The sequence below is a fragment of the Sturnira hondurensis genome, unplaced genomic scaffold (assembly GCF_014824575.4).
Source record: "Sturnira hondurensis isolate 20B ecotype Veracruz unplaced genomic scaffold, ASM1482457v3 Scaffold0020787, whole genome shotgun sequence".
Taxonomy (NCBI): Eukaryota; Metazoa; Chordata; class Mammalia; order Chiroptera; family Phyllostomidae; genus Sturnira; species Sturnira hondurensis.
Genome location: NW_028093418.1, coordinates 1218791 through 1245620, shown reverse-complemented (window position 1 = coordinate 1245620; position 26830 = coordinate 1218791). Strand labels below are relative to the sequence as shown.

Sequence of the window (26830 nt, the reverse complement as noted above, 5' to 3'; positions counted from 1 at the left end):
TTTCATTCCTGAAGGATAGTTTGCCCAGATATAAAATTTACAATTGACAGTTCTTTCCTTTCAGCACTTGAAAAATGTGGTGCCACTTCCTTCTGGCCTCCATTGTTTCAGATGAGAAATCTGCTGTCATCTGAATTGATCTTCCCTTATAGGAAAAACATTGTTTTTCTCTGGCTGCCTTCAATACTTTTTTCTTTTTCTTTAATTTTCAAAATTTTAATTATTATGTTTCTTGGCATGAATCTGAATATATTTGCTTTTCCTAGTTGTGTGTTTGTTTTTCAGAGTTACAAGGACATATCTGATCTTATTCTCAGTGAATTCTGGCTGTATTCTCAGTGAATGACTTTCTTTTTCTTCTCAAAATCAGCCAGTAGCCCTGACTGGTGTGGCTCAGTGAATTGAGCATGGGCCTGCGAACCAAAGGGTCATGGTTCAATTCCCAGTCAGGGCACATGCCAGGGTTGCAGGCCAGTTCCCAGGAGGAGACACAGGAGAAGCAACCATACATTGATATTTCTCTCCCTCTCTCCTTCTCTTCCCCTCTAAAGATAAATAAATAAAATCTTTTAAAAAATCAGCCAGTATATTTATTTGGTCTTCATTTCCTTTGAGTACCACCTACTAGACTTATCTAGCAGTTTCTAATCATCTCTACTCATGCTTAAAAAATCTTCTACTGCAATAAAAGTGCAGCTGGAATTCTTTTAAGAGTGTAATTAGAAGCGATGTCCTTGTCACAGAAAATGTCATCCTCTGGCACACCTGCAGAGTCTCAGCATGGCTTCCCAGCTGTGCCATCAGTGCAAGAGCCATCAGAGCCAGGGGCTCTGGCCTGCAGACTATTGTAGTGAAAGAAACAAAAGTTCTCTCCATTGACATCCTCCTAACCATGTGACAGACACAATGATGGAGATAATTCATCTTTCTCTTATTCTTCAGCAACCTTGTGAGCCAAGTATCATGCATTCCTACTTTTCAGATAAGGCAAATAATACTCAGAGATGTTCAGCAACTGGCCAGTAGCCACACAGCTACTAAGTGGGAGTTACAGGGTAAATATCCCAGCAGATTTTTTAAAAACTTACTTTATGGCAGTATAGCTTGCATACAATAGTATATCATACATGTCACACTCAATGAATTTTTACATACTATACATACACCTATAAGACTACCACCTAATCAAGGCATAGAACACTTGAACTACTCCCAAGGGCTCCCTCTGTACCCTCCCAGTCAGTAATCCCTCTTCCCCCCAAAGGCAATCACTATTTTGATTTCTCTCATCATAGATGAGTTTGAACCTTTTTTGAACACTACATAAATGAAATCACACAGTATGTATAACTTCTTTTCTCAACATGTCTGTTCATCTATGTTTTTGCATGTAACTAGAGTTCCTTCTTTTTAATTGCTGTATAGTATTTCATTATATGAATATACTAAATTTGTATACTCATTTTCCTGTTAATAGACTTTTGGGGAGTTTCCAGGTTGGGGGTACTACCAAAAAGCTGCTATGGGTGTCTGTAGACATTCCTTTTCTGAACATACATAATTTTACAAAGGCAATGAAGATTCCTATTGCCCCAGTTCTACCACATAGCACAAAATTCCAGTTTTGTTCTATTTGTTTAGTTTTGCTATAAAAATTATGCTTCTCTTATTTTTAGCCATAGGGGCACAGGGAAGAAAGAATCTTGCTATTTTAACAGGAAGAGGCCTGAATACGTTCTCTTAGTGCTCTTTCTGAGCAGTTTTAGGTTCCTTCTTGATGAAGCCTTAGAAGCCAGGTGAGAGGGGATCATTCTTACCTCTCTAATAAACCCATACACAGAAACATACCCTCACATCTCCCCACACTTAGCTTCATTTCAAACTCTACTGCTCTACGCATTCTCAAATTCCTAACATCATCCACCAACTACCTTGCCAACCCCAATGTACCCCACACCTCAGGCACACAGATTTTGTTGCCCCTGGAAAAGACACCCCCTGTCACAACCCTGAATCCCACTTTACCCTCCTTTGCTGGGCTCCCTCTTTCTTTCTAATTTGTATTTAAATGATGCCTTTCCTCTTCTCTCTTGCAAGTTGACATAAATACTAAACAAATAAATCATACAGACATTGCTTATATTAGAATATACAACAAATTTTGGTTCACTAAAGGTACTTTTTAAACATAAAGGGCAAAATTTAATACAAAGAAACTTATAAAAGGTGAAAAGGAAATTACTTTTTTTTTTTTTTTTTTGCTAACACACAATGTCCAAGACTCAGCCTACTTACTAACTGGTCTATTATTTTTTTCAAAGTTAGAGATATAGGCTAAATCAACTAAAGCAGTGCAACAAATTTAGTGCTTTATGATTACATCTGAGAGGCACAGCTGCCACAAAGACTTTTTAAAGTTACTTAGCTTGCTTGGAATTTGTTACACTTCCTGAGTTTACAAGGCCATTTCTATGTGTCTCTAGAGGTTAGAGCAAGGCTCTCACTTCTCAGCTTGCACAAATCTCCTGAAAGACACTCAACCTTGGAAAAGGCAGATGTCCTTGTGTGGTTTGGTTCTGAGGAGTCTCTGGAAGCTGCTTGCCTGGGGAGCTGGGGTCCCCGGCACAGTTCTTTAGAATAAATTAGATCCTCTTTTCTTAATTATCTCACATCCTCACTTCTACTGTCGTAAACTGCATGCCTCTTCAATTCTGTCCTTATCAACAAATTCAAATACTCCCCTGCTAATGCCGCCTTTAAATTACAGGCAGCACAATATTCTCTGTGCCTTTATGATGATTCTGAGAGCAATTCACACCTCAGGCAGGATTCCTAGGAACACTGATGGCAGGAGAGCTTACCCAGTCCAGGCTGAAGCAGCCCCCTTACATGGCAGGTGTATTGGCTCTCCCAACAGGTGATGCTGAATTAAAGCTTGCCTTCTTTAGGCTGCTTGCTCCCACTCCCAAATGACAAGCCAAGGAGTTGAAAAGCATTCTAGTAGCTTTGAATCCTGACTTTAAGAGCGGTCTGTTTATAGTTCTGAGAATAAACACAGCATCACCTTCCACATTTGTGTCCTACTGAACTGAATTTTCTTCGTGCTGAATGCTGCCTTGTCCAAATTAGGCCTTATTTCTCTAGGACCTTTCTAAGAATTTATGTTTTTCAAGGTTTTTATGAAGTGAAATAGGTATTGTCTCCTGGCTAGCACCACCCCCATTATGCTGGGGTAGCAAACTCTTCTGTTCATGTCTTAACTTGATGTTCTGTGAGCCCTTTGTAGGAAACTGGAAGTTTTTAACCACAAGGCTCATCCTAGGGCCTCTTCTCCCCTCTCCTTACAATTCCTCCTTGGTGTGCTCCTTGTTGTCCTGGGTACCATCCAAGCACTTATGAGCCCTGAGTTGTAACCAGCTCCCCATCTGACACACCAGTTCAAAGGCCCCTTGGGCCCAACACAGGCAAAACCAAACCTGTCATCATGGTGCTTTATTACTGTCCTCTAATTCCAGAAACTGTGACCACCCTTCCTCCCAGAGGGTAAGCCAGGAACCTGGGAGTCATCCTGGATCCTTCCCTCATTCCCCAGTAGCCAGCCTATTCCTCCAACTAGCAGTTATTTACTAAGTGTCCACTGAGCACCCACCATGCCAGGTGTTGGGCACACAGAAAGGAGCCAAAAGAGAAGGATGCTCTAAAATGAGATTCCTCAAGAGACATGCAGAAGTGGCCTTGCAAAGTCAGGAAGTGTAGCAAATTCCTGGTTTCATGGAGCCTTACTCACTGGAGCAGAGTAGAAAGAAATATTAAGGAAATATCTGGATAGCTGAATGTAAAGTTATGAAACCAATTCCCCAAATTTATCTATCCAAGAAGTGCAGTTGGTTTATCAAGAGTCAAGATGAAGAATGTACCTATTTCATATGTATATGTCATTTCCCTTTCTGATTATGTGGTCATACTGAGAAGAGCCATGTAATATGCAGGGTAGAAATTCATTATTATTTTAAAGATTTTATTTCTTTATTTTAGGGAGATGGGGAAGGGAGGGAGAAAGAGAGGGAGTGAAACATCAGCGTATGGTTACCTCTAGCACACCCCATACTGGGGGTATGGCCTGCAACCCAGGCATGTGCCCTGACTGGGAATCAAACCCGCGACGCTTTGGTTCACAGGCTTGTGCTCAATCCACTGAGCTACACCAGCCAGGGCCTCATTATTTTTTTCTTTTCCCTCAGCCCCTGTACTTGGAATTAAGATTTATAGTTTAAATACACTGGTAACTACTCTCTAATTAGAATGATAGTGTTAAAAAAAACTCTGTGAAGCCTAATGATCACAGGAAAAGCCTACAGAGCACCAAGCACTAAAGAGAGGAATTGTTGAGTTCTGGCCCGGAATATAAATAAGCTTGAAGTTTATTATTTCAGTAATTAAGTACAAATTGACTAAACCATTAATGAAACACACATGAGACACAGGTATCTGATATGTTCAGAGAGCTTAAAGATGCTGGCATTGGTTAAGTGCAGGTTCCACTATGACTGGTGGGGAGCTACTGATCCCTTCCACTGGCTCTTGCTACGGCTTCAGCTGCGGTAAGGTTCGGAAATGCCAGGCTAGATCTGAGAGAGCTGTCCGGCAGACTAGATCACTGAACCCTGGTCACATCACTTACAGGATGACTTCCATTTCCGGCAATATGGTGGATGGCATACTGAATCCCAACCCCCTGAAAACAACTAAAGAAAATGAGAAATCTTCAAAGCTAAAAAATTGGCAAAAATGAGAAATGAAGGAAGTAAGCAAATATGGAGGTGCATTTTGCCCAGCAGGTTTCAGCCAAATCCAGATCACCTGTAGCTTCTCTTTTGACAACTCTGTTGAGTGCAAGACATAAGAAATAAACTTCAGGGGCTCCCACCTGTGTAGAGAAATCTAAAAACAGGCCCTCCATATAAGGCTTGGACACCATTCGGTTATACCGTTGATGTAAGAGTCACCTAGAAATAAACCCATCATGCAGACTGCGGAAGCAAAAAACATTTGGTGATGAGTGGAATACACATTATTTGAAAATGGTGTATTAAAAGTCTCCTCTGAAAATTTATCACCTTAAGTCATAACTGCAAATCTTTCTTGATATTTTAGCCTAAATTCTCATTACATTTATTGCTAAAAAAAAAATCCAAGTCTGAGAGTATCTGCTAAGTCTGGATAATCTTGAACAAGAGTCAGCAGAAACAACAAATAGAAGAATCAGACCAGCTAACATCTCAGGTACTAGAATTATCAGGTAAGAACAATAAAGTAACTACATGTACTAAGCCTAAGGAAAGAAGAGCCTAACTAAGATTAATCCATTCCTCAGTTTAGCCAGCACACATGCATTCAGAATCCTGGGTTGGTTTGCAAAGGCTCTCAGGATGAAGGGTTCCAGAATCCCACAAAAAGAGAACATGCCTAGCCAAGGCATGGTGCCTGGGCCCCCATTACTCCATCTTATATACAACCAGAATGAGTCCTAGCTGTTCAGCTCAGATACGGGGTCTGAAAGCTGTCTTTAAGGTTAGGGTCAGGGCTGTCTTTGACCAGTCTGTGAGCTACCAAAAGGACTCTCCAGGTGGGTTTTGGCAACTGTCCCCTGCTGGAGCTGTATTTCCCTAACTCAGTGCGATTGTGTAAGGGTTCCCCAGGTCTAGGGGTACAGGCCCACTTTGCACTGAAAAGTTATAAATCCACACTGAGTGGGGGTTCCTTTGAGTGGAAGGAGGGACACCTAATTAGGGACACCACGTAGTCCCTACATTAGACCGTGTAGTCTAATTTGCTCAAAATAGTTCTAGTTTCTATCTATTGGTCCTGGTGTAATTAAGGGCATTCCCTTTTACACTCAGAAGTGTCCCAGAGGCTTAAGTAATAAGTTATGTGATCTTACATATAATCAAGTTCTAGACGACAATATTTAAAATTCCTTTATGTCTACTGACAAATAGCAATGGAGGGCGTTCTCCCTACAGCTTCTATCTACTCTTTCTGGGTTTTCTCCACTCAAGTAGAAAATCTAGCCCGTTCTCCTCAGGCCCTTTCACATTGTCCTTGTTCCAGAGGTTAAAGAGGTCCTCGTGATGTGGACAGGGAGGTAAAGCTGAAGAACCCAGAAGTGATGGAGGGAGAAGGAAAGGTGTGTGGTCTCTGAGTGTGTACTCTCCAAAGGAACTCCAAATCCCACCTGGACAGGTGTGAGTCCCATCCCCATCTCCTTTGGCAGAAGGGAAGGTTTGTAGTCTCTCTTAAAATAGGGCTCTTTCCTCCAGAGCACAGCCAATTCTCGGCAGAACAGCCTGCCTGCTGTGGCATAAGAAGCAAGGTCACGCATGGAAATCTGGGAGCGTAGGGGGCGAGGAAGGGAAAGGAGACGCCTGGCCTCTTTCCTCCCAGAAGCCAGGTGCCTGCAGGCTTGTTCGAATATAAACTTGAGAGGAAGAAGAGGGTCCTGAATTTAGCAGGGTTTGGGGATGGATGCCATTTAATTTTGAAGGTGCATTCGAAAATGTGGCACAAAAATCACTGTACGCAAGGCTCATGGTTTTGTTCACCCTCTAATTAAAATGAGAAAGTCGTACGACAGTGTGTGGTAAAATGTCACATGTGGTGGAAAAAGGGCCACCAATATTAATGCCTCGCCCTTGGGGTGGCTGCTGGATTCTGTCACTGGGTTTGCTCACGAGATGCCATCTCCCTGTTTGCCTGTTACAGTGCCTCAGTTTTGAATGTCACCGCAGACAGCTGTCTGGAAGCACATTTATTCACAGTCACGACATCTCGTTTTCCCAAGTTGAGAACTGTGTATTTACTTCACAGAGCTCCAAAGCAAACTGTTTCTTTTTTTTCCACCTTAGAAAATAACATTGGTGTTTCTAAAATACAGAAATCTATAAAGAAAAAATTTAGAATCCTACTTTCTAGATAACCCTTGCTGTGATCTAGTGGGGGAGGAGGAGGAGAGGAAATACTTTTGCATCGTTTATGTCATGGACTCTGCCAGCTGGTCACCACCATCTCTTTCCCCCTCCTCCTCTGGTAATGAGATTGTAGCCGTGTGGTCGCCAGATCCCCCAGAGTTAAGTGTGCCCATGGGATTGATTATGGTCTCGAAAATAGGGCAAGAGCTCAAGGGAAGTGTGCCAGTTTGGGGCCAGGCCCTGAATACCGAAGGTGAGCTTCTCCTATTATCTCCTCCCCTTCCCAGTGGCTGAAATCCGTTGTGGCCTTGGCATCAACAATAAGATGGGGGACTATAATCATTGCGGATGCCTGGGTCCCCCTCTGGGGATTTGGATTTAATGGGTGTGGTGTGTGGCAGGGTAAGGTGATGTTTGCAAAGCTCGCCAGAGGATTCCAGTGAGCAGACAAGTTGGAGAACCTGCCCCTAGGAGATAGCAGAGCCCTGAGGCCTTGAATGACCACATAGAGCAGACACATTGGCCAACCTGGAATAGTCACCACGGACTGCTCAGAGAGAGAGGGAGGGAAGGAGAGAGACCTCTTTACATCAGTACATTTTAAGGGTTTTTTGTTGTTCTTATTGTTGCTATCACAAATTAACTTCCCTAACAATACAGTTTAACAATTCAGGAAATACAAACAGCAAGGTAAAATGAAGATGGAAGTCTCTTCTCCACTACCATGAAGCATCCCCATGCTCAGATCTGCCTATTTATCCACCCATCCATTCCCCCCAGTGTTAAGAAACATCCTGCTGAAAATTTTCTTGGGAACTAATTAAACTTACAGACTGATTTCAAGAACTGAGCTCTTTCCAGTGTTGGCTGTTTTTGTTTTTCCAGATGGAGTCTATGGATATCCTGTTAAGTTCTTTGAGGTGTCTTATCATTTTTGCTGTTTTTGCGGTTACACATGGGATGTTCTTTTCCATTTTATTTTCAACTTTGTTTCTATATAAGAAAGCTTCTGGTTTTTGTATCTTCACATGGTCATCATTTACCTACTCTTAATGATTGTAATTGGTTTTCAGGAGCCCCAGGCCTCCAGCTTCACAACTGCATCATCTAAAATAATGAGGATTTTGCCTTCTCTTTTAACACTTTTATTCCTTGTTCTGATATGTTGAGTCACAACGATGACTGTGAATATCCTGACTTGAATGCCTCTGCTCCTGGTACTCAGTTGTTGAGTGTGAGAAGACAGAGAGAGTGAGAGAGTAAGCAAGCAAGCACACACACAGATATTTGTCACTAAGAAAATGGGCACTTCTTTTTTCAGAATCAATTTTAAAATAAAAAAGATAATGGATTTTTTGTCAAATGCACTTTTTAGCATCTATTCAGGGACTCATATGGCTGATTTCCTTTGGCTGATTAATATGTGATGTTCAATCAATAGATTTCTGAATTCCTTGTGTTTCTGGTGTGAACACCATTTCATTATGATGGGCTGCTCTTTTAAATGCACTCCTAAATTCTACAATATTAACTAATCTTTTACTTAAGGGTTTTGCATTAACATCCATAAATTAGGTTGATCTAAAATGTTTATATTTTGTACTTTTCTTGTTCCTGTGCTATCTTCTCACTGTATAAAAATTATTTCTCTGTGCTCTGAAGCCTTTTAATGACTTCTGGATTTCCTACTTAAAGTCCAGAAGTAGGGAAAGAGACAGTGGTAATGAATTCTCACAAGTAGGGCTGTTATAGAAAGAAGTGGTCTTAGCCAGCCTCTACTCAATCAGTACTCTTTGCCTCCCCACCTTTTCCCCTATCAGACAGGAAGGTCCTCAGGTACATGGAATGATCACAGGTAGTGGCCTACTCTCTAGGGCACAGAATCGCTTCTGCTTCTGCCAGTTGAATTGCATCAAGAATCAGTATCTAATTATGTTTATGCCAGTTATATATAATTTAGGTAAGCATTGTGGGAAGTAATGAAAGAGGTATGAAATGAGAGCAAATTGTTTTATTAAAACAAAATGAAAGTCTGGGGAAAACTGGGTAGGCTACTTTAGGTATGGGCATGACAACCATAAAAGACTGAAAAAACTAGATAAACTAGAATTCTGCTTTTATTACGCTTTGCAAATATCTTTAGCTTCTTGTTCTAATTGAAAGAAGCTACAATTAGAATGTGTATATAGAACATTATGAATATAGAAGTACATAATCAGGGGACATACCTTAGTCCTTCATTAAAGCATTATTGAATAAATGTATATCTATATGTTTTAAGCTTTAAAAAAGTTTAAGACATTCATACTTCAATAGAATCATTCCCCAGGGAATTACAAACCAGTGAGTTCTGACTGCATATATAGGAGGGCTTATACTGTAACTAGCCACCAGTACTGACCACCTTTGGTATCCCAAAGGTGCATATTTATTACAAAATATTCTTTGATGTTTTTCTCAGTGTACAGCTGCTGCTGGTGGCTGGTCCAGCAAAAATGTCTGATTTCTCAGAATTCATGAAAGACATCCCAATATACTGATTCAAGAAGTCCAATGATGCATAAACATTTTTTAAGACTAGTGCCTACATACATTTTAGCAAAGCTACAGAGAATAAAGAATAATGGGAAAATCTTGAAATTGTCTAGAGGGGAAAAAAAGCAAGTTACCTAAAGGAATGACAGACAGCTGACTCCCCAGTGGCGATGCTGGAAGTGATGTGAGAGTGGAAAGACAGTTTGAAGGTAGTAAAAGGAAATAACTGCTAACCTAGCATTTTATACCACAGCAAATAACATTCACAAACGAAGGTATAATCGAGGCATTTTCAGTCAGGCACAGAGACAGAAAGTGGCGTGGTGGTTGCCAGGAGCTGGGGATGGGGAAGGGAGGTCAAGTTACTGTTTCGTGGGTAAAGAGCTTCAGTTTTGGATGATGGAAACATTCTAGAGATGGATGATGATAATGGCAGCACAACAGTATGAGTGCACTTAATGCCACAAAACTATGTATTTATAATAGTTAACGTGGTAAGTTTTACATTATGTATATTTTATCATCATTTTAAAAAGTAAAAAAATGTATAATCTACCTATATCTACCTACCTACCTACCTACCTACCTATCTACCTACCTATATGTCTTGTGAGATTTGGCCTGGAGGTAGGTTGGATTAAAATGTGTTACGAATTTTTAATTTGATGAAATGAGCAAGTGAAAAGTACCTGAAAAACCACTCATGTAACGGCAGTAAGGATAAAAAGTGGGTGGTGAGTGTGGGATCTATAAGGCTGTTGCCAGAATACGGGGAAGAAGAGATGCCCAGATGCATTCCTAAAGTGAGTGATGACTTCTGCTCTTCCAGAGGAGCCACGTTATTCCATGCATTTGTCCTCTCTAATCATTTGTCCTGAGTATCATCAACTACCAATACATTCATTTTCTTTAGGAAGGCAGGGCTATACCACTATATATTTAAATCTACAGGACAAGTAAGGCTTTGCTTCTCATGTTTTTTTTTGTTTGTTTTTTTTGTTGTTTTTTTTTTACTATGACAAGGGGGTGGGTGACAACGGGCTATGCCTAGGGTTTGCAGCCAGTGACACCAATCAGCATTTTCAAGCTGAGCATCGGCCACGGCCTGATGCATCTGCAGCCTTCCCGACCGTGTACAGTGGAAGTGAACACTCCGGCCTTCCATTGCCAGTACAAGTCTAGATAGTGGTCTGTATATGAAAGTATGACAACCACATGCCAAAACATTCATGAAGAACCCAGCAAAGGCAGTTTCTTCCTTTTGTTTACCCCTTGCCTCAGTGAATCACTGCCAGCCAAGGGGGCTAAGACTTGGGGGGGATCTTCCCCTTTGTCCTATGCATGACGTGAGTGCCCTGTCCTTGATCGATATGTACTTGATTCCATCTTGTATCTCCACAAAGGGGTGAAAGGATTCATGAAGACAGAGTTTTGTGCAGAGTTGCTGTTTGCCTTTCACGGCTAAACAAACTTGCTGGGAGAAAACTCTGAACAATCCATCCTCAATAGCAACCCTGGTTTTAGCATCACAAATCTGACCTACATCCCCAATCATCTCAGGAGGTTAATAGAGTCATTTAAAGCAACCAGAGGAAAACATTCAAAATCACTGATATTGTTTACTCTCCTATAGCAAAACACTTTTTTATTCTCAGCAAAGTAGGAAAAATTTTTTAAAATGAGAGAATCTGACATTGGAGTTTGTGCTGAACTTGACGTTTATGGCTAATGGCAGAATAAGTCCGTACAATTCTGTGAGAAAGCAATATGGTGCTATTTAAGGAAAGTGAAAAAATACATACACAGCCTTTAAGCCAAGAGTTCTACTCCTAGAGATTTTCTTAAGAAAATAACCAGAAGCAAAAGACATTTCTATAAAGATGCTCATGGGAGTATTGTCTGTAGTTGCAACACTAAACGCCAAGCTCCTGATAAGCATTCCATAATGTCAATGTTGGAACTCTCATCACTGTGTCTCAGGCTGTGTTTCAGGGTATCTTGGGTGTATCAGAAAGAGAAAGACTGGGCGTCATGTGCACTAGCCCCCTTCACAACAGAGGCCGAGCCATCTGGGTCTCTCTGAATAGAAGTAGGCCTATCATTCATTCTGAGTACAATATCCGGACTGGCTTGGAAGTCCCTCACCCTCTTCTCTCCTTGGGGAAAACCCACTCAATGCAGCTGACTGCTGCTGTTCACCAGCACCCTCCTGGAATTCCGGAGGGCCCAGCTCTGCTCGGCCTGCAACTATCCCATGTACTGAAAGATGGCTGGCCCCCAGGCACCAGAGGGCAGTAGCGACCCCAGCAAGGCAGAGGTACTGGTGGGGTTTGGGAGCCCCCAGTGCGGTTCACAGCACAACTGGCAGGACAGAGGCAGCTGAATAAGGTAACACACGGGAGCCATGACGCAAGAAGCAAGCCGTCACTTTGGCAGGATAAGGAGAAAGTAGAGGTGGCAGGCTTCCCCAGAGACTGCTCTCAGACAGCTAGAAAAGTAAATGTTGACGACTCATGTACGCACACACGTACGCACACATGTACGCACACTCACACGATGTGGACGCAAAACTCACTGTGAGTATGGGCGAGTTCTTGGGGGCCCTTGAGAAAGCGTTCTGTGCCGACAGACCTAAATTTGGGGTTAACCGCTACTCTATTTAGACCGTTTCTCAGGCTCCTTTGCCACATGAATATTCCACCAAAGGCAGAACCAGAAAGAATGCTCTCCAGGCAAAAAAGCCAAATTCTTCAAAGAAACCATCACCTACTTTTTGTAAAGACACTTCAGGACAAAAAGAAGAAACAAGAACATGATAAACAGTAGCCAGACAAAAAATTCAGACCAGAAGAAAAAAGTTCCAAAGAAGAATAGAGTATGAAACAATAGAAATAGGTAAAAAGGGAAATGGCAGAATTCTGGAAAGAAATGAAACGAAAAGAAAAATTACAGAAATTCATGACATGAGTGGTGGCAAAAAGGAAAAGCGACATTGCTGAGATCCCAGGCAAGGACACAGAGGACGGGCTGGAGAAGACATAGCGAAGTGAAGAGGAGATAGAGAGGGCTAGAGATAACACGATGGAGATGGAAGCAGGTGAAGGTCACCTGTTCGCATTGTTGGTGTCCCTGAAGAAGATAGACATGAAAGCAATAGCAAATCTGTAGGTCACAGCATTTTAGAACAGTGTGTCTCAAAGTCGGATCCTCGGCCCAACATCATCACCTGGGAATTCATTAGAAAGACAAATTTTAGAGCTTTTCCAAGACCTATTAAAGTCAGAAACTCTCGGTTAAGGCCAGCAATTTCTTCTAACAAGCTCTCTAGGTGATTTTGATGCACACTCCAGTTGGAAATTCACTATAAGAGGAAAAGGTTTTCCCCAAATAAAAGAAGATCTGAATTATAGATTAAAGGGCACACTAAGCTTAAGAAAATCAAGTGCTGAATAGTCAACATCAGACATGTTTACAGGCATTCAGGCTTAAGACAAAACTAAAAATGCACTCTGACAATGGGAGAACAGAAAAAATATGAACTGTGTAATGTGATGGAGCACAAATATTTTTACCTGATGTTTCTACTTGAAGCCACAGTCTGCTGGGCACAGATTTCCAGCACCTGTGGGCACTGAAATTCAAAATAATACACACTCAAGGTGATTCAGTGATGGTTTTCATCTTACTATCCTCACACACTCCCTGGGGGATCCTAGGAAACCTTTCAGAAGATGCACAAGTCTCCTCATTTGTAGATTGCCAAGTGGTGATATCTTTAACTGCCTCGGGTCAATGCTGAGAAAGAAACTATGGAATTAATGATCAAAATTAAATTATTTTTGCTGTGCTGAGAAATAAGTATTGCAAATTCAAAAAAGGCCTTCATGCTCACAGGCAATAATACTGTGCTGAATATTTTATAAAGGAAAGGAAATAGCTATTTAACCACCTCACAATAAAAACAACATAATAATAGTTACCATTATTGTGGCTAGGCCTCACTAAGTGATCTACATATCTTCTCTCTCTCACTCTTTCTTTACAATAAACCTTTTGGAGAATCATCTTCTTTCTCCCCAATTCAAGAAGGTTAAATAATTTTCCCAGGATCACCCAGCAATTCAGTGGCTGAGCAAGGATTCAAATTCAGGTCTGATGCAGACACGTGGATGGAATGGATGGATGGATGGAAGGAAGGATGGAAGGAAGGATGGAAGGAAGGAAGGAAGGAAGGAAGGATGGAAAAGGATCTCGGGAGATCGCCAACCCCAATCCCTTCTCTGGGAGGTGATGCCAACAGAGGAAATTTAGACTTCCCATGAACTCAGGCTCCAGCATACGGGATCATCTCCTTGTTGATAATACGTGCTAGGCACCGTCATTCCGTGTGTGCACCACCATGCTAGGGAAGGTGTGAATGGGATGGAGATGGCTGAGAGGAGCCCTTGTGGCCCCCGAGCAGGACTTGCTGGGAGTCCCAAAGGCACTTGGCACCTGTGGTCATTGGCCAGCATCTTTCTCCTTGGTAATGAGCGACGACACACAGAATCTGTCTCAAAGGCTCTGCCGTGTTATTCTTTTCAATGATCCGTCTGTAAGCTTCAGCTCTTCTGATCAGTTGCCTTTGCCCCTAAATGCAATCCCAGGAACAAAACTGTTTGGATGAGTTGAGCTAAAGAAAAACTTGAAGATGGCTGGCTTGAGGCAGCCTGAGCTATAAGACTGTGTTCAGCCTTCTCTGAAATCTTAACTGAGGCTCTTTCTGTGCAAGCAGAGCTCGCCAGGATCCAGTAGAAAAGGAGGCAAGCATGGGGATGGGGTGGGGGGAGAAGAGGAGACCGGAGGGCGGGGGTCTGGGAAGGTCAATACCCGTGCACTCCACAAACTAAGGGCACTGCTCTCTGGAGGCCCTAGAGACCCAGCAGTGCTGTGACCATCCACCAACGAGGACAGTAACGACAGTAACGGACATGCACTCAGTGTCAGGCACTGAACTGGTTCCCTCCATTCAGTTCTCACAGCAACTCCAAGGGGCGGGCACTGCTATCCTTTAGCACAATGTACGGCGGGTTTAAACTCTGCCTGTTACGTAATTCCAGAGTCTGTGCTGTTTCCGACGCATCTCACAGACTGACTGACTTCAGTAAGAAACTTGACCTGCTTAATACGTGATGCACTATTAGTTTTTCAGCCAATGCAATCCCATCGATTAAACCAAGGCAATTTAATGAAAACTAACCTATTTAACCTAAGTTGTTTAAGTTCTTCATGTTTAAGTTTCCCTGTATATAAAATGGGGAAAATAACAGTATGTATTTCATAGTATCATTATGAATATTAAAAGGATTAATGTTTATAGTACTCTTAGAACATTGCCTAGCATATAGTGTTATATAAGTGGTTGTTACATAAAAGTCTCTCTTAATAAATCTGGCTGCTCTGACAGCTGGGACAATGGCCATGTTCATGGAGGAAAGAAAAACATGAGCTCAGACAATCTGGGGCGGGGAAGACTGGAGGGCAGACAACAAAGAAGGTTCCCTCGGTGCTTTGGGGTGCCAGGGATGGGGGTGCCAGGGATGGCGGTGCAGGCCTCCAACTCGAAGCCAAAGGCTTAATGTCAATGGGTACTGGACTGAAAAGTGTGTCCCTCTCCTCTGTCGGGGAACTGATAGTGAAATTGGAAAATGCAGCACACATACTGATGAGAGGGAACTGAATCACCAGATTTGTGTGGTGGGAGCATGGGAGACCCACTCTGGCCTCACTATGTTCACACTGAGCTACCTCCCAGGGAACAGGAAGAAGGCCCAGGCGTTCTGGAAGCACTGTGGGCGATCCCCAAAGTGCCACTCCCTGCCCTCGTGTTGGGAACCGCTGCCCCTGGTTTCAGGAGTTGTAACTGTCCCCCATGGATAAGGCTGAGTGAGCGACCCCTAGACTGTGAGCCACTACGGAGACAAAGCTTGTCTCAGACAGCAGCGCTGCTTCTGCTTCATCCCCTGCCCCCAACACTTGGTTGGTTAGTCAGTGATGGGTAAGAACCCTCCGAGGGGGGCAACCTAAGCCAGACATGATCACTTGGGAGGCCACCAAGGAAGGACTCGGGGGCTGCAGCAAAGAGGGAGTAATGGACCCCCCCCCCCCCCCCCCCCCCGGGTATTCTGACATAGCCTGAGTTCCCATTTCAATCTAGGAGAAGCGCTTCCTGGCTCTAATCCACTTAAGTCTAAACACTTCTGACGGGGAAGGTGGTGCAGCCCTTTGCCAGCTAGAGCGGGATCCGGGGTGATCGGGCATAAGAAAGCATTCACAAAGTCCTGTGAAGCCTGCTTTGCTAAGAGTGCTTTCATTCATATGATAAGGGTCCAAGCAGGAAATGAGTGTGTCTCCCAAAGTGTTTGCAATCCCCTTACCTGACAGACACTGACTCAGACTACCCTCACCCCACCCTCACCCTCACCCCAATTTACCCCACCCTCACCCCAATTCCTCGACTACGAGTTCTGTGAGGTCAAATACTATGTATTATTTATTACTATATCCTCGACCAGCATAAAAAACAATGGTTGGCAAAAATAAGGAACATTAAGTGTATTTGGAATGAATGGTTTTGGACGGAAATTCCCAAATGTTAACTCTCCTGTTTCTCCTCCCCTATCTGATTCCCAGGTATTGTTCAAAGGCTTCTCCCAAACCAGGGTCAATCCTTCGTTGTCTCATTCCTATCGATATGGCCATTTCTCACTGCACGGCCTGACAGAGTGCTGGGCGAGGGGTTCCAGGATTCGGGTGTGGTTCTTTCATGATGTCAAGCATGGATAACTGGTAGCCTGTTATGTGCCAGAAGCTGACCCTCATGCTGGGTCCTGGCTTTCAGGAGCTCAGTAAGGGCTGCTGAGGCTTCGTCTACCATCCAGCAAACATGTGAACTTGGGTGAGTCCCTCGAGCCTCTTGGCTTGAATCTCTGCATTTATGCAATGGGCAATAGATGGCCCCGTCTTTATGCTGGCCAGGACCAATGGAGATAAGATAATGCATTTTCAGCTTCACATGCCTTAGAAACTTTTCACTTCCCTAAGTAAAAGCCCCAGCTAAAAGTTCTGGTGCTACTGAAAAGCAAAAAACCCAAGGCATTCACAGACAGCACTGAGAGCACAGGAAGGCATTTTCGGGACCTGCACAAGCTTGAGAGGCAGGGAATGCCAGGCAAGCTCAGGGATGCATGGGTCAGAGCGGGTGCCAGTGAGGAGCAGAGGTGCCTGGGCCTTTAGAATCACCCCTGCCAAAGACTTCTAATCTATAAAATCTGAGTGGAAGGACTGCATCTTCATAACTGTTACAAAACCCCCAGATTAATGAACAGCTCTTGTGCAGCTTGGGAAGGCTCAAAGAGAAAGTATGGTCAGACCAAGAAGTGGGAAGATGAATGGGGATGGAGATGGGAACTGGGACAGGGACACCCTTCCTAACTCCTAGCTAAGCTTTCACCACTCCTATGGTGGAGAGGGAGCAGACCTTAGCATTAGAACCCAAATGCACAGTGTTCTGTATTTGCTCAGTGATGTTGGTGCGAATGTTAGTGACCATACATGGTTTAAGTCCAGGGCATGGCTCCCGTCATTCTGAATTAATTCTCTTGTTTCTGTATTATTTAGCCAAAGAGAACCTCCAGTGAATGTTAAAAGTGAAACCTATTTTAGGGCTTCCAGCTGCTTCTTGCTGCCTAGATACTGGGCCAAGCCTGGCCTGACCAGAAGAGCTGTGTCTCTTAGGAAAAGGCATTTTTACAAGGTCTTTTTGCTCTGGATGTGTGTCCTCACCAGAGGCAGCTGAAAACAGAGAAGTGCTCTGGGGAGGAGAAGCATTATTCTCGTGGGGATTGTCTTTTGTAAGGCTTCTTCCCGTCCTTGGGGTAGCATGGCTGACGCTGGGAGGCGAACCAGAGAGGAGGGCGTGTTCCACCTCCAGAAAGTCATCGACCATCTGAGGCACAGGTACTTTTTACATTTTTGACTCTTTTTCCCCCCCACTCAAATGATGACAAGATGTTTGACTGCTGGGTCCATTTTAAAGAACATTTTCCATCGATTTTCTCTCTGGATGTGAACGTAGCATCAATTAGGGGCTAAATGAGAACCATTCTCTGTGACAGCAGGTCATTTTCGATTTAATGGCCTCCTTTATTTCAGTGTTTGCCCAAAAGATAAAACTCCCCTCTTTAGTTTTTTCCCTAAAGCCTTCAAGGCTCTTTCGCGGCATATCTAGTCCAGAAGCTTCTTATATTTTCAGGTGTTATTTTCATCTTTCTGCCCCTTGGACACATCAAGCACTGATGGAGTTGACGGGGAAGTACCAGGTTAATTACATGCTGCAAAGGTGATGCTGAGAAATACCGAATGGCCTTAAGATCGAATCCAAAAATTTAAATACCAGTCTGCCCTGGCTGGTGTGGCTCAGTTGGTCAGGCGTCATCCTGCAAAGCAAAAGGTCGCTGGTTTGATTCCCCGTCAGGGCACACGCCTGGGTTATGGGTTTGATCCCTGGTCGGGCATGTAAAAGAGGCAACCAATGGATGTTTCTCATACATTGATGTTTCTCTCCCTCTCTTTTTTTTCCTCCCTGCCCTTCTCTCTACAAATAATCAAAGAAAAGTCTTTAAAAGAACAAACATTTAATGCCAGTCTAGAATGAGGAAAATTTGGGGTTTTTTCCTACCATGTCAACACGCAAAGTTGATACGATGACATCTGCCAGACAGGTCACGGTCAGAAGGGTGAAGATGCTAAAGATTCCATTATTTTTTTAAGTGCACTCATTATTTCAAGGCCTGAAAGTGTGGCCCTCTCGGTGGGGTTCCTTGCTCCACGGGTCTGCAGTCAATTAACAGGACAGATGCTACTAGCCTGCGTGATGTCTTGCCAGCCTTTAAAATCCCCAGACATGCCCTGCTGTGCATCATGGTCGAGGTTCACAGTTGCCGTTGCATCCTCGTTGGCATTTCAGGTGAGCTGTCCCGATGCTCTCAGGGTGGAAATGTGCCGAAATCTCAGCAATGGGCCCTGACTGGTGTAAGCTGGGGGTCGGCAATCCTTTGGGGAAATGGCCAGATAGTAAATATCGTTGAGGCTGCGGGCTGTGCCGTCTCTGTGGTAACTATTCAGATCTGCTGTTGTGGTTGCCTGCAGCCAGACAATAGCAAACACTGTCCCAATAAAACATTTTTATAAAGCAGGGCACAGGCCAGACTTGGTCTGTGGGCCTTAGTCTGCTGACTCTTTTAACACAAATGAACATTTTTCAGTTTTCTCCTTGAACAGATATTTCTTTCCTATCCTGCTTCCTTCATAGAATTTTACTTTAATGTCATATATTTTTATGTTTAGTTTTTTAAATGTATCACCATGTTGTCATTCTTTGGCCTAGCAACATGTGTAATGTATTAAATTTAATAATTTTTTTGAGCCACGAAGTTCAACGTTTCAAAATATCTTGGCTTGAGTTACCAATTTTGACTAAGACACAAGTGATCAAAAACAAATATATTAAAATTCTGATAAGCAGAAAACACACATTTATTGGAAATGCATCTTATCATGAGCTGGCTTTTCCATTGGTTTCTTTTCCGCATAGAGAAATATTATTTACTACTTCAATAAGATAGTGTTCAGCACCAGTTTTATGCCTTTAAAAAAAATTTCCACGAGGAAATTTGTCCCTATAGGTGAGAATAGAAGAAGTTTTAATAATGATATCCTTCAACCCTGAACTCCCTTTGAGTCATGTCAAAAATCAAATAGTAACCTAAGATCCCACCTTATGTTTAGCGGGCATTTAGGTCCCATTAACTTGGCTGAAAGTAAATAAGGAGAAATCACCTGAGCTACGAAAGGAGTCACCCCTTTCATTTCTAGAGGCCGCCCTTGGCTCACTAGCACACGTTTAATTAGTGCCACAGCTGAAGCCTTTCCCGTCTGCCACGCACCAGGGGTTTCAGAAAATTGGAAACTCACGCACCCTTTCTCTTGCAGGGCACACTTAATTATCGGGTAGGCCTGCCAATATCGAGACCGAAGATTAGAAAACGTGGAAGAAATCACAAGGGCCCTTCCTTAGTCCCACAGCAGGACGGTCACCTGCCTCTCGGCCATTTTGGACTAAACGTCCCATCTTCCAGCTCTGATCGCATGGTGTCCCCTGCATCAGCGATGGCTCTTTAGGTTCTGTTTTAAGGTGTAGAAATGAACTCTGGATGCTTCTGTGAAAAGGAAATTTAATGGAGTGGTCTGGTGCCTTAAAGAATTGAGTGAAGATTTGAGCATCGGAGACTGGGGTGGCAGGACGAGTGATCTGGCCAACCAGGACGCTATCCACGGTCAACACTTGTCACCTGTCTCAGGGTGACTCAGCTCTAACTGTCCTCCACTGATATGTCAGTCCACCCAAGATTCAAATTCCCCGAGGGGATCGGCATTTGTTTGGGTCATGGACCCACTTACTGCCTGAGGTGGTCTAACCTCCGATTTTTAAAAAGATTTTATTTATTTATTTTTAGAAAGAGGAAGGGAGGAAGAAAGAGAGAGAGAGAGAAACATCAATATGCAGTTGCCTCTCGCACGCCCCCCACTGGGGACCTGGCCTGTAACCCAGGCACGTGCGCTGACTGGGAATCAAACTAGCAACCTTTTGGTTTGGAGGCTGGTGCTCAGTCTACTGAGCCATACCAGCCAGGGACCAAGTCCTAGATTTCTTTTTTTTTTAAATTTATTGTATTTATTTTTTGTATAATCTTTGTTCTTTTTTTTAAAGATCTTCCTTATTTATCTTTAGAGGGGAAGGGAAAGAGAGAAGGAGAGAAAAATATCAGTGTATGGTTGCATCTCGTGGGTCTCCTTCTGGGAACTGGCCTGCAACCCAGGGATGTGCCCTGACTGGGAATCGAACCACAATACTCCAGTTCGCAGGCCACGCTCAATCCACTGAGCTACACCAGCCAGGGCAAGATTTCTTAATTTTTGTTTTACTTATACATGGTTATAAAATCACACAGGCAAAATGTGAAAAACTTGAAAACACAATGGAAAATAGGTAAGAAAAAATAATCCATAAGTCTTCCTTCCAAAGAACAATTATTTATAAATAGCATTGATCATTAATTTTTTCAGTCTTTTTTCTATATTGTCTTCATTACATAGTGATTATAGTGCATGCATATTTTGCATTGCAGTTTTAAATCTAACATTTTAACATAATAACTCACCTATGTTAACCCAATACGCACATTCTTTTAAAGGTCTCGTCATATTCTGTCATGTTAAATGTATTTGTATTTGTTAAATGTATTTGCTGGGCATTTAGATTATTTCTGGGTTTTATATTACAAATAATTCAGAACACATCATTTTTCGTAAAGCATTTAAAAATATAGTCTTTTCCTCTTTATAGGTTTTCAAAAATGAAATTACTGAGCCAAAGGTTTTGGACATGCTAGTCTCTTGGTACACGCTGGTAAAAGGTTATGCTCATTTCGACTTCCCCAGCAATGAATGAGAAGGCCTTTTTCAAACTACCCTTGTCAACAGAGGAGAATGGTGAAAAAAATCACTAATGAGGAAAAAATAGCTCTCGAAGCATAAACTCTATTCCCTTGCTTTCTAGTGAGATTCATTATTTCCCTACGTATTTGTTAACCTGGAAATGCCCTTATCCCGTAGCGATAATTCTTAGGGATATTGCACCCCCACTGGGCATCTCTAAAACATACTGTGGAGTTTATGCCAAAGGGCAGTATGCTAATGTGCGAATCCTGTGGGCTGTGGAATACCAAGAGACGAATGATCAGATCGCCAAGATTTCAACTCCAAGTGGAAAGACACGAAGCCTGATGTTGTCTCAGAGAATCCAAAGCAAATGCCACAGGCATAATGAGGAGATGTGTTTTGATTTCAGTTCCAACCATAATCTTTTTCTCGCATTCCCTGAAAACAATCTCTCAAATCGGTCTGTTAAAGGTAACTGCACGAAATGACAAAAAATCAGAGAGAACAGGTTTGATAATAAAGCAAAGAACTAGGATGCCAATTTGTTCCCAAGAAACACAGAAACATCCTTCTTGAATCAGTTCAAGCCCAAGCGAGAAAGGTTGATGGGCATGGGCTGTGTTTACTGTGCAAGTTGTGTTTCCGGCAGAAGGACCTCCCAGTGCAACTGCTGGGTGTCCTGCTCTGTGTTTGAATGAATCTGTCTCGCGAGTTGTCGAGGACATAAGTGTATGTATAATAAAAAACGACAAAGGGAACGACTCAGTAGCATCCCACTGGCTATATAACTTCCCAAGTAAAGAATCCATCATTCATTCCATAATAAATTCGTCGAATAACAATAAATTCAAAAAACATGCCTTAAATGCTTCACATGATGAATTTTGCTCTGTCCCGTATATTGCTGGAGGCTTCTACCCCTGTGACTACATACGGGAAATAGGCTTCCCTGAGGCATCCTGCCTCCCCTGAGATGTTCTGTAATTAAAAGTGTAAAAGACCGTCGGGCCCCAGTCCATACACCTGAGGTACTCTGACCTGGACACGCTTCTCTATCAAGTGCAAGGGCAATTTCAAGAGGCAAAATCCTGCCTTGGGTACCACACATTTCTTTCCTGTACAGGTTCCTATGAGGAACCGGAACAATATGGAAAAATGAGAAATGAGCTCACCTTTTCCATCCGTCCTGATTTCAGACAATAACAATCCCAAGACTCCTGAGATGTCCCCACCAGACATCGCTCAAGAGGAAAATGGCAAAATTCCCAACATCTCCTCAGCAACCTCTTCCTGCCAGTTCCGATTTAAACAATTGGGGGTGTGTTGTGTCTATGCTAGACACATCGAACGTGGAAGACTCCTCAATAACCCTCCCTTTTCTTCCAGACATTGGAACAAACGTACACTCGGTTTTTGGATGTCTTTCCAGGTATGCTCCTAGGCGTGGTCTGTCACTTCCCGATGTCCTACCACTGAGACTCAGGGCACTGTGATGGATGCTCACGCTGACACGATGCAAAAGTTAGTTACGTGGTGTTTCCTAAGCCACCTGCCTCCTGATTAAGAGCCTAGAAATGGGAAATGGAAATTTAAAATGTAGCCTTAAGGAGCCTGTTGCTGCCTTTTTTACCACTTATTTTTCAATGTCTGGCTCTTCCCTGAGACAGTCTGGTGTAAATACAATAGCCCAGGATGGGAGTCCGAAGACTGGCTTTTGAGGCAACGTGCTTCCATCCACGGGGGATGGGATCCCGAAGCAGCACACTCGTCACTTACCATCACTGCTGGGTGATGGCAGCAGGGTGACCTTCAGGAGTAATCGACACTCAACTCACACACACACCTCAGGCGGGATGTGGGGTGGAGAGGCTGTGACGGTATGCTTCCCTGCGATTAACGGTTCAGTAAATTTGGAGATTATCTGACCCATGCAGAAGAGAAACAGAAAAACTGAAGAAAAAAAGATTGTATGGATACTATTTCTTCTTTCTGTGTGTGGGTGAATATATCAAAAAACAGTAAAGGATAGCGTATTTTCATGACTGCTACTTCAATGATTTTCAGCTGCTGTTTTCTACGATTTCACAGCCCCTTAAGGATCAAACCCAAATTCTTCACATAAACCAACCACTGAAGGAGTCGTCTGTTCTAGACCTCCCCCACACCCTGGGAACCTGTCTTTTTAATGCAGGCCACACCTTGTCCAAGAATGCTCTGTGATTCCTCCTGAGTTCCACCTGGGGGCCCCTCTTATAAAACCTCTTCAGGACACCCCAACACTCTCTGGATCCTTTTCTCGTTAAAGTTCCCAAAACCCCGTTTGAACCATGCGTTTTTCTGCTGTTGAACCCTGTCCTGGTCTATCGCTCAGCCCACAGAGGTTTGTGCGCCTCTTACACGTCAAGCTACGTACATGCTACAAAGGGAGTTGAATGAGACAGGGACAGTCCCTTGTCCTCGAAGCACCCACCACAGGGTGGGCAGCCCAGTGGAGCCGAGACAGATGTGTGAGCCGAGTGCTGCATACGACTCACCCGACCGGCTGGGCACAGCATCTCGACTTTCATGCGTCCAATCACCCCCGAAGCCACCTGCCTCACTCAGCACCACGGTTCTGGCCTCCAGCCCAATTCCCAAGATGCCCACACACACTTGTGGAGTAAATGAATGAACAGATGAGGCCAGAGGAGAAATATGACCCCTTCTCGTCCTCTCTGGGATGCTCACACAGTATCCTTCCCAGCACCTCCCCTGGGTAATCTCTCTGCCGCACTCAGCACTGCAGGCCGATCAATCATGCTGGTCGCACCTGGCTGAAGGAAGACGGGTGGTGGCCCCAGCCGAGACCCGGGGGCACACTCCGCCACTCACCTGGCTTGCTGGCAGACGCAGCAGATCCACACCTTCTCGTGCTTCTGGTAGGAGCAGCAACTCTTGCAGACGTTGAACGCACAGTCCCCACAGCGGCGCTTGGTGTTGACGAGGAAGGCGAAGGGCGAGCAGCAGCGCATGCAGCAGTGGTCCACGAACTTCTGGTGCTTCGAGAGGATGCTGCACTTGCTGCCCTCCTCGTCCAGCTTCTGCTTCATCTCGCTGGCACAGGGAAGGAGAAGGAAAGAGCAGACCAGGTCAGGGAGCTCTCTCCCCAGAGCGTTCCCACCCCAGCCCTTCCCCAGGCCGAGCCACACAGGGGGTCTTCCTGGGCAACAATAAAACTCACGGAGATCAACCACCCGACATGGTACCCAAACGGGAACTAATTTTGTGTGCTTCCATATGTCACATTTTCTAAGGGAGAGCACGAGAACCTTACTACTTCTATTTCAGACACTAGACTGAGGTACATTTTATTATTACAAAACTAAGCACATCCTCGAAAAACAAAACCTTTAACTTAATCAACTAACACCTTCTCAAAGGAGCAGGAGATCCTGTTACTGTGTCACTGTGCTAAAACATCCATCCTCACAACAGCCCTGCTGGGACTAGGGTCCATGAGGATGCGCTGGCCCCATTTCACGGCCCTGGAAACGGAAGCGCCCGGAGGTTTTAAAAGCTTTCAAATCAATGCGAGTCAATAAAGAGCAGCTGGGTGATGGGCGCATCCTAAGCAGGGGTGATTCAGAGTTGGGTAAAAGACAACTCCCTTTTTCTGGTCCACCGACCAGAGGAAAACTCTCAAAATCCACATAAATGGTAAACAATGGCGGCGTAGAGAGGAGACACCTTTGCCCGACACATGCGGCAACTAGTGAGACAGGGTTAGGGGAAAGGGGAAATGTGAGAATTACCTGTATTCCACTACTCTGAGCTATTTAGGCGTCCATCCTCTCCTGTCCCTCCCTCTCTCTGCCTCCCAAATTCCTCCTATTTGAAAGTGGAATGATATTGTAGAAACTGTTTTAGTTTTGAAGCCCAGAAAACTGTTTTTTGTTTAGATTTTCGGGTGTGTAGGCACCAATCGGTTCACAGATTTCTCGTATGATTTAAGCCCTCTGTTCCATTCAAGGAATTATGTCCCCCTTTTCTTTCTAAACATTGCTTATTTGTGCCTAGCCTTCTACCCTGAACTTTATGCAGGAATCTCATTTTCAGCTCCAGGAGGCTCAAGCCTCATCTCCTGCCCCCAGGCTGCGTATCCCGCCGCCAGGTCAAAGGGGACACGCAGCCACCTGCCGGCAGGGCCCACGGCCCCTGCTTTGCCTGGTGGAGGAGGCTGATCACTCAGGTTTCAGATTCCCTCTTCACTTCTACCCCCTGGGAATTTCCCAGTTCCTACTTTCCCCGTTGACTTTAAAAAAAAAATTGACATATAATTCACATCCCATAACATTTACTCTTCAACGTGTACAATTCAGGAGTTTTTAGTATGTTCACAAAGTTCTGTGAAGCGCCGCCACCGTCTGGTTCCAGAACACTAGCCTCCACCCAGAAAGGAAGCCCCCACTAATGCAGTCACCCCCCCCCCCCCCGTCTGCCCCCTCCGTCCTTGCTGGCCACCAGTCCACCTTCTGGTTCTAGGACTTTGCTTATTCTGGTCACATAACATGAGTGGAATTGGACCACAGGTGGCCTGCTGATGTGGCTTCTTTCTTTGCGCGTGTTCAAGGCTCATCTCTGTTGTAGCATACGTGAGCACTTCAGTCCTTTTTGCTGCCAAATCATGTCCCGCTCATGGGCGTGTCATGTTTCACCTGTCCGTTCCTCAGCTGAGGGGCACCCAGGCTGCTGCTGCTTTCGGCCATCGTGAACAAGGCTGCGCTGAACATCCCTGTGTAAGTGTTCGTGCAGATCTAGCTTTTCAATTCCCGGACGGAAATCCCTGGGTCATACAGTAATGCTGTGTTTGGCTTTTTTAAGACATTGCCAGACCGTTTCCAAATGGCTGTACCACTTGGAATATGAGGGCTCTGATTTCTCCACACCCTCACCAACTCTGTTATAGCCATACCAGGAGGTATGAGGGGATATCTACCATATTTTTAGGACTATAAGACGCACTGGACCATAAGATGCGCCTAGGTTCTAGAGGAGGAAAATAGAAAAAAATTTTTTTGAAGTGAAAAATGTAGTAAAATATTTGATAACCTGTGATTCCACTCCACCACCGCCCCCCTTCCCCTCCACAGAGAGCCAGGCAAGCTACATTCGGACTATAAGACACATACCCTTTTCCTCCCAAATTTAGGGGGAAGTGTGTCTTATAGTCTGAAAAATACGGTAATTGTGGTTCTAATGTGCACTTCCCTAGTGACAAATAATGCTGAGCATCTGTTCATATACGTACGGACCACTTGCACGTCTTCTCTGAAGAAAAATCTATTCAAATCCTCTGCCCATTTTAAAGCAGATTGTCTTTTTATTGTATTGAAAGAGTTCGCATGTATTCAGATACGAGTCCCTTCTCAGTTTATGATTTGCAAATATTTTCTCTTTCTTATATTAAACCTTATATTTCATTAGTATTTTTAGTACAAAGAAGGATTGCAGAGGCTCACTTCACCCTTCCATCACAGTTGGAAATCTGCATCTGGTTTTAGAACCTCATTTTCCACTCACCGACAGCACAGCATAAACACCCTCCCACGCCAGTTCAAAGAGTGCGTGTGGCGTCGGCTTCCACGTGTCCTGAGCTGGTTCACGCACCTGCAGTCATGCGGGGCGCACTCTGCCCCTCGCTCTCCGATACTGGTTTGTGCCTGGAGCACTGGGTAATACGGGAAGCCTGAGTCTCGTGTTTAAAGGGGAGGCTACATTAGGCCAGCTCCTGATACCAGGAGGTAAAA

General features: G+C 44.0%; 1 protein-coding gene across 3 annotated transcripts in view; it reads right to left on the bottom strand.

Moving 5' to 3' along the window:
- MYRIP (myosin VIIA and Rab interacting protein) overlaps positions 1–26830 on the bottom strand; it is a 204581-nt gene that overhangs the window by 100456 nt on the left and 77295 nt on the right. Inside the window, exons 3-4 of one of the 3 annotated variants that reach the window (XM_037030387.1) lie at positions 24353–24356; positions 23916–24137 (exon numbers count right to left, since the gene is read on the bottom strand). In XM_037030387.1, the coding sequence (XP_036886282.1) occupies positions 23916–24133 (218 nt within the window). In that variant the 5' untranslated portion in view covers positions 24134–24137; positions 24353–24356. Of the gene's footprint in view, positions 1–23915; positions 24138–24352; positions 24357–25552; positions 25556–26830 lie in introns of all 3 variants that reach the window. The other 2 variants (XM_037030386.1, XM_037030385.1) reach the window with 2 other exon arrangements.